The 8,799-nt window shown below is 38.9% G+C and overlaps 1 protein-coding gene across 1 annotated transcript; it reads left to right on the top strand.

Moving 5' to 3' along the window:
• The first annotated feature begins 351 nt into the window (after nucleotides 1–351).
• On the top strand, nucleotides 352–1,935 carry LOC128856455 (uncharacterized). Its single transcript, XM_054091757.1, has 2 exons — nucleotides 352–997; nucleotides 1,109–1,935. The coding sequence occupies exons 1-2, from the start codon at nucleotides 352–354 to the stop codon at nucleotides 1,933–1,935; spliced, it is 1,473 nt and encodes a 490-aa protein (XP_053947732.1).
• The last annotated feature ends 6,864 nt before the right edge of the window (nucleotides 1,936–8,799 follow it).

The following is an 8,799-nucleotide window of genomic DNA, read 5'->3' on the forward strand; positions in this document are numbered from 1 at the left end:
ACAGGTATGAGGTGTCACTCTCGAAGTAATATAAAATGCTTGTGACATAAATTCCGTATTCAAAAGTTCGAAATTTTCGCATGAAGCAGACGTGGAGTGTCCGGATTGTTCAACTTAGTTTTAGCTTCATTTGCCTTTCAAGTTAGGGTAAGCAAATTTACAACAAAATTATATATAGAAAATCCAACTCCAGTCAGTTTTTAATTTTCAGAAGCCAAAAATATCGGAATGAACTACCTTTTGCTGTTGTTTTATGGTTGGTTGATTTTCCAAGCCTCCGTTTCAGCAAGATTGCTGGATATTCTAAATGAGCTCAACTCGAGGATCGACGCTAAATGTAATTTATTTGTCATGAACTCGTTTAGTAGTTTAGAATTTGAGGAAGCTATAGGGCAACAATATTTACCGAAATTCATAGTCTCAGCAACAGCAGCTGAAGAATTACAACAGAAGCTCTGTAGCACATCAACGCTTTCAGTAGTATTTTTGGACTCATGCAGTGCTAAACAACAGCAGCAATTAAAAATTGTATCGTATACAGTTGACCATCATTTTCCAACGCTGATGCTTTTCGTGTCGAATGAATATCCAGATTTGCACAGCCTCTTTCATTGGTGCTGGCAACAAGGTTTTGTAAATGTGCTCTTCTTGGCGAGCGACAGTTATTCGCTTTTCACATACACGCATTTTCCGCGCTTGGCTTGGTTCAACACCACAGTTGCCACATACTTCGAGCATCACTATGGGCAGCGGAATTTCAAGGGCTACCCAATTCGCTTCTCCGGCGGTATACATCTGCCGCGTTCACTGGTATTCGAGAATAAGAACGGAGATTTGGTGATTAGCGGCATATTTCCAAGCATACTAGAGCTATTTGCGCGCGTGCACAACGGAACACTGCAGCATGTCAAATTATCTGAGAATTACACATTGTTCGATTGCTTTCGACTCATCGCCGAAAAGAGAGTCGATTTATGCTCTGAACAGTATTACTTTGGTGGAAGAGAGTTTCTCACATGACCGTTGTATCTCGATCACGCCTTCCTTTTGGTGCCTTGTGCGCGCCCTCTGCCAGCGTTTCGTTACTTCTCCGCACCGTTCACTTTAGAACTATGGCTATTGCTCGCCTTCACGCTCATCTCACTAACTATAGCGTTGGCATTTGTTTCGTGGTGTCGCAACTCCTGCTGGCATATCGGTCTTATGTTTCTCGAAATACTCGCCAGCATACTTTTTTCACCGTTTCGCTTACGTCAATTTGCTGGAATTACGCAATTCTTGCTTTACATACAACTAGTCGTATTTGGCTTTCTAATCTCCATGCTTTATTTGGCTTTCCTCTCAAGCATTTTCAGCGCCCATATCGATGAGAAAGAAATCCAAAGTGTGGCCGATTTGGAGCAACGCAATATTTCAATACTAGTTGACAAAGTCGTTCTTGATATTTTCGATATTTACAAGACTCCTAGAGATGTGAATGAACGCGTAAAGGTGGTGGACCATGCCGAGCTCGTAAAGCGCCAGTTGGCTTTGGATACGCGCTATGCTTATTTTTGTACCACTACTAAATGTAACGTGATTCTGTATCAACAAAAATTTATGACAAAGCCGAGATTATGTCGGATAAAAGCGCCCCTATTGTGGGTGTGGATCGGTATACTAATACGAAAAAAAACTTTCATTGAAGATTTACTAAATATACATTTAAAGCGTTCTTTTGAAACGGGCATCTTTAAGCACCTAGAGGAGCAAAGCAATGAAGATGCAATACGCATGAAACTCATAAAATTCTATACGGAGACGGAAATGGACGCGACCCCCTTAAGTATCGACTATTACATTGTGCCCATTATAGCGCTGATGGTAGGATATACCATAGCGTCAGTGGCCTTTGTCTGTGAGTTAGTCAGATACCGGTTTTCGGTAAAAATGTGAAGTGTTCATGTTGATGTTATAGTCAGTGTCGGAAAAATTTTGCTCGAAAATAAAGCTACCGCTAATTAAGAGACGTGTGTATCATGTGGTTGCAGGATTAATAATATTTTAACTCGTAGTTGTAGTTCGATAATTAACTGCTCTGTAATTAAATTATTTGCTTGCTCTGTACCTACAAAAAATAACAAAATTAATTATCTAAATAAATAAATGTAACAATGTTTTTAAAGTAAATAGTTTTTTGGAAAATGTTTTATGGTATTGAAATGCTGTGCTGTGTTAGATCTTCAGATGTTTAGTTTTGCCTTCATTTTTTCTAAGGCCTACTACTTTTGCACGGTGACGTAAGTAATGCGATGTAAGTAAAACTTAAATAAAATTGCGTCACACCAGTCTTTCTTACACGCTAAACAGACATACATATGCACTCTTTCCTTGTTAATGTACATACACAGTGAAACTTTCTTTGGGCAGACACTCACGGTCAGTCAACTTTTGTCCGCCCAAGAGAGGTGCCCAAGTTTTTTAAAATATTGATACATGAGCTGAAAAGTCCCGGGCTTAACACATAGATGGCACTAGCTTTATTGCATTCACCTCTTTTTCAGTTAGTGCTAACCTTAAAAATATAGCTGTTAAAATTTCATGATATTCTCTTCATTAGTTCGTGAGTTATTTTACTAAGCGTGACTCTACTTTTGTTATTTTCGAAAGAATGAATCAGAAAGAACTTCGTGTTACACTGCTTTTTGATGGAGAAAAATATCAGTTAAGCGAAGCAATGGCTTGAAAAGTGTTATAAGGGCTCCGCTCTATCAGAAACAACAATAAAACGATGGTTTGCTGACTTCAACCGTGGTCGTAAAGACACCGATGATACACAACGTAGTGGATGTCCAAGTGAGGTGGTACCACCAAAAAAATCCCCAAAAACGTTTTGAATGATCGAAAAGTTAAGTGCGCGAGTTAGCTGACGTCTTAAAGATATCAAAAGAAAGTGAAAAAGCTCTGTTCAAAGTGGGGGCCGCGTTTGCTCACTGTTTAGTTTCATGAAGACAATACCCCGTGTCACATGTCGATTAAAACAATGGCAGAACTACATGAATTGAACCTCGGATTGCTCCCACATCCACCGCATTTGCCAGTTTTGGCTCCCAGTGTAAGAAATTTAGCTCGAATTAAGAGGCTAACGCTGAAACTGAGGCTTAATTCGAGGCAGAAGATAAATCGTTCTACAAAAGTGATATTGAAATATGATATTACAGCGACGGAAATTGCGTTGTTGAATAAAGCTAATTTGAACAAAAAAAACGTGTTTTCTTTGTTAGTCAAGGCATTTTTCAGTCCATATGTTATTTTGGCCGCCCATGCAGAAGTGAAGTTTCAATGTATGCAGATCAGATGTGTCTTAGTAGCCATTCGCTGAATTGCTCAGGAATTTATATTTGTGTTTTTCTTTTTAAATAATTTTATCACCATACAATCACTTGTTACACGTGGACGTTAATAGCTGAAGCACCCACAGTCCAAAATGGTGACACATGTCAAACAATTATAGGTGCACTCATAGGCGCATACACATTTTCATACCCATACTTACCACTTAATGCCAGGTATAGCCCAGCCTATTGCGTCGAAATTGTAAATTCCAATGTTATCTATGGAATCAGTGAAATTGAAATGGTAATGAACTAATTTTTTGCTCATAAAAATTACGTTTGCAATGACAAAGAGCGCAGTATAAGTTCCTCCCACAATTTTTCCTTCGGATGGTTAAGCCCTTAAGATCACACACATCTTCGATGTGGGTACAAAAGTTGGGGAAGCTTGGGTGAAAAATTTTGCTGCCTCCATCATACGAGGGTCATTTGAAAAGTCTTGTTTCACATCCAATCTATTCTAAAGACTTGCCTCGCTTGACTCCACCTATTTGTTCTCCCATTTGAAGAAATGGATGGTGGAAAAAAGGTTTTATTCAAACGAAACAAAGCAGTTTTTATTTTCTGTATCAAGTCGAATCGCCATAAACTTCAAAGAGAATGTAAACGAACAAATAAGATATTGGTAAGGTTTATTCTGAATATTAAGAGCTGATTTTGATCTGATAATTTTTCTTAGACGGAAAACTAAAAGTTTAGGGGGCGTCGCAAGAAAAATAATCAAATTGGTAAATAACGGACACCCTAACATACATATACACACAGTTTTATCTATTAACGCGAGATATTAATTGATGCGTCATAATAGAATTTTTAAAGTTGTTTGGCTCTGAAGAGCAAACGATTGCTCCTGAATATTCCTCCAGAGTGAACTTCATAAAAGCTGGACTTATTTGCACGACCTCTTTTTATATGCTGATTAGCAAGAGCGTTTTGGAAGTGGGATAAACTTGTGAATTTACAATGCCTTCTTCCTCTTCTATATCATCCTTATTTTACTCAGCCTCGTCATTGGCACCAAATTCTGTATTAACCTTCTAGTAACGGACATAGCCATACTAGTTCATGTCCCCCGAATGGTGACAAACGCTTCGGCTTTGAAAGTATTCGATTCGGTTCCAGCAGAGATTGTGGCAGAGGAAGAGGAAAGCCCCCTCTGCGTTGGAAAGATCAGGTGGATAAGGACTTAGCATCACTTGATGCTTTCAACTAGTGCCGGCTGGCACGAGAATGAAACAACTAGCGCGCTTCGTTAAACTCGACGAAAAACGTTCAAGTGATTACCGCGCCAGTCAAGAAGAAGAACCATTAAGACCAGGTCGCTTTGCGAATTATTGTAGTACTATTAAAAGAATGGGAGAAGTCACAGTTTGCGGCTCATTGGAAAAATGAAAATTGCAATCGAAGATGTTCACGGCTCATTCTCAGAGGGTAGCTTCATGAGCGCAACCGGGAGGATTTAAGCACTCCTTTTAGTTGCTTGATAGGGCACAATAGGTTAAGGTACCATCTTGGTAAGCTGTGCAAGACGAACTGCAAGTTTTGTAGGTTGGCTAAGGAAAGCTCACAAAATACATTCTGTCAAAAAATTAACGGGAATTATTCAACAAAACGCTAAATAATTGTTTAATCATCAGGAAAAAGGTTCCATTCGAAGCAATACCAGCAACATATGCCAACGACTAGTCCAGTCATCAAATCACCTTTTAAACGCGTTTGAAGAGATCTTCTTCAGCTCCATCAGAGAATTCTCTTTAATGGCCTCTATCGACTCAAAGCCGCGTTCGCGGATTGGCAATTTAGGTTTTGGGAAAAGGAAAAAGTCACAGGGGGCGAATGCGGTGGTTGTCCGATGATATTTGTCAAGTTTTGGTTAGAAAAGTGCTCACAATATGAGCCTTGTGAGACGGTGGGTTAACATGGTGCGAGATCCATGAGTTTTTTTTCACATAAATTGGGCCGTTTCCTACGCACTTCCTTCCTTCTCTCTCAAACATCACATAACTTCCAAATAATATTCTGTATTTACTATAGAACCATGAGTGCCGAGGGCACAACGTCATGATAATTAAAGAAAACGAGTAGCATGACTTTCAATTTTGACCGACTTTGACGTGGTTTTTGGGTTTCGGCTCATGTGGATAGCGCCATTCAGCCACCTGTTGACTAGTTTGCATGTTAAACTCATACACCCACATCTCATCACCTGTAATGATGCGCTGGACAAACGTTGGGTCCGAATTCACTTGCTCAAGCATGTCTTTAGCCACCTTCTGCCGATGAATTTTTTGAAAGAAATTCAACTCTCTTGGAACGAGTCGAATAGCCACGCGTCTCATGCCCAATTTATGGTGTAAAATGTTGCGAATCGATTCGTGAGACACGCTAAGGTCACGAGCTACCTCTCCCAAACTTAAATTATGGTTTTCCAGCACCATTTCCTTGACTTTGTCGACGTTTTACCCTTTGAAGATGCTGATGGGCGACTAGATCGGGGCAAATCTTCCACGACTTCTAGGCCCTCTGCAAAAGCCTTATACCACTCGTAGACCCGTGTTTTGATAAAGCACACTCGCCATAGGCTTTCTGCAATATTTTCAAAGATTCGGCACATGAAATCCTGTTTAAAACACAATATTTAAGACAATTTCTTTGTTCGATATTTTTATCCACAGTGAAAATCGCTGAGCACACCTGCGGTTACATCTCAAAATGTTAAACCTTTAAAATAGTCTAAAGGCGTATTCTCCGGATTTTTCAAATATCAATCTCTCCAAAACACTTTTTTGTTTTAAATCCTAAGGTTCTGAGTGATCGCGTTTTTCGAGGCGTGTAAAGCTTTACTTCAACATAAAGTTTGGTCCTATGAATCACTGCAGTGTTTTCCAATCGGGGATAGCTGCTTTCAAAGTAAGAGTCGATGCGTTGCTCACAAATTTAATATCCTTTAAAGAAATAAATTTGTGTTCCAATGTTTAGGCTGCTATCAAGGTCCTAGTCGATGAATGCCTGACTTCTCTTTCTGTCGCATCTGAATACTTCGTTAGCACGCCGACCAAACAAAAGGAAACCGTCCGGCTAACAAATTGGGTAGGCATGGAGTTCAGCTCCATGCAAAGTGGAGATAGCTAAGAGTTACTGGCTATAATTGGTCTGCTTTCGCGCAAGTGGACCTCGATATGCAAGGTGGCCAATACTGCTTTTACGGCTAAGAAAGTCGCAACTGTCGATGGTTCTCGGTGTTTTAACTGGACGCCTCTGATGTATATCCAAATTATAAGCAAATTATAATTATAAATAATTAGCATAAATTTAAATAACTTTTGCGGTAACTTTCTGGAGGAGGATGAGCTGAGCTTATTAGAGTACCTACAACTCAGCTACTCTGCGTTAGGAAGCTTAATATTAAAGCAGGCTCATATTATGTTGTTACGCCAGAAGAGCTTTCAAAATTGGTTAATATATGCATTCGCATTTCCTCTCCATAATTCTTAACCGACATCTTTCAAATATCTTCTTTACTCCCTGCCTCTTCAACTCCCTCCTTTGCTTCCCAGTCCATCACGTACAAGATTTATGGGAAAGATCTTGACCTAGAACTATAAAAGACCTAACTGATGTAAGAGTTTGAAGCCAGTATACTATCACTTGCTTCGCATTTCCTTCCCGTCAAAAATGATTCATATAAATCTGATATATGCCGCATAACATATGAAGAAACTCCATTCACTGAAATACATTTTTTTTAGTTCAATTTCAGTGAACGAAATTGAATCATAAATGTGTTACGTGTTTGACATTGTCGAATATAGCCGCGGTGCTTGAAGTTATTTTGTCTCTTCACATCGAGAAATTTTGGTACATCTGCAGTTCAGCTTTTTCAGAAGCCTGGGATTTTAAATCGTCCAAAATTAAGCGGCTACTTTAACACTGATTATTTACCCATCGTACTTATCAGCCACTTCCCTCAGCAAAAGTTTTCCCATTCCACTTGTAGGGTGCTACAATTATAATCCTTTTTTATACTGAAAAAAAAAGATTTCTTTTCTTATACAGGGTGGGCCATATAGCGTTTGCTTTCTGAACCACCTATTTTTTTGAGAATGGTAACACAAATGACATGTTAAATGTGTTCATAATTAACTTAAAGGTTTGACATTTACGAAATGGGACGCTATACGCTTGAACAAAATTGGGAAATATTGAAAACCTATTTCCAAAGTGGTGAGTCTTCTTCTTCTTTTCTGATTTTCACATCGGTGGCTATGTCAATAAGCAAAATTGTCGGATTTGGGGCTCAGAAAATCCACACGTTACTGTAGAGAAGCAAATGCATCCACAACGAGTCACTGTTTGGTGCGGTTTTTGGTCTGGCGGCATCATCGGGCCAATTTTTTCGAAAATGAGCGAGGAGCCGCGGTTACAGTAAGTGGCAAGCGTTACCGTGACATGCTCAACGAGTTGTTTCCAAAAATTGAAGAGGATGACATGGACGACATTTGGTTTCAACAGGACGATGTAACTTGTCACACTGCCAAAGTTACACTCGAACTTTTGGCTACCGTTTTTGAAAACCGAATAATCAGCCGAAATTCCGATATCAATAGGCCGCCTCGGAGCTGTGATTTAAGCCCGTTGGACTATTTTTTGTGGGGCGCCGTTAAGGACAAATGCTATGCGAATCATCCAGAGACGATTAATTCTTTAAAACACGAAATCGAAGTTGTCATTCATGAAATTGGAGCCCAAACAATCGAAAATGTGCTTAAAAATTGGGTTGATCGAATGGCCTACTGTAAAGCCAGTCATGGCAGTCATTTAAACAATACTATTTATTTTTTATTCATAAATGGCAATGTTCAATCTTCAAAATAAAAAAAAAGGTTTGAAAAAATATTGATTAGTTTTTTTTTTACAGCCGATTCAAAAAGCAAATTTTACATGGCCCACCCTATATTAGGCCTCTATTATAAGAGAAAATAGTCCAGTTATTTATGGTACATAAATACAATTCAAAGTATATTACTTGGATCACCCTGTATATAAGTATGTAAAAAAGTAAAGATTACTCACAGTTTGGATAGGGAAAAGCTGTCAGTGACAAAATATGACTTGGATCACCCCGTACAAGAAGTATGCAGAGATGTAAAGTTCGCCCAGATTTTGAACGGAGGAAAGCTGCCAGTATGTAAGTATAATTCAAAGATACCCCTGCACTTGGGGAAAAGACAGGCAGCTTTTCCTAAATATAAAATATTAAAAATTAATTCAAAATTACACCTCCACTTGATTCACCCTATACAGATAAATATGCAGAGAGTTCTACTTTGGAAATTATTTTATTGGCTTTGTCTTAAAAGTCTCACATTTATTACTTTCGCATTTTTCATTTCTTTCTGCAACACTTTGCTCTGCTGTTCACTTT

The sequence above is a fragment of the Anastrepha ludens genome, chromosome 3, assembly GCF_028408465.1.
Source record: "Anastrepha ludens isolate Willacy chromosome 3, idAnaLude1.1, whole genome shotgun sequence".
Classification (NCBI taxonomy): domain Eukaryota; kingdom Metazoa; phylum Arthropoda; class Insecta; order Diptera; family Tephritidae; genus Anastrepha; species Anastrepha ludens.

Coding starts and splice junctions, on each gene's coding strand:
- LOC128856455 (XM_054091757.1), top strand. CDS start 352: ATGAACTCGTTTAGTAGTTTAGAATTTGAGGAAGCTATAGGGCAACAA. Junction 998..1,108: donor CTCTGAACAGTATTACTTTG/GTGGAAGAGAGT, acceptor CGTTCACTTTAG/AACTATGGCTATTGCTCGCC.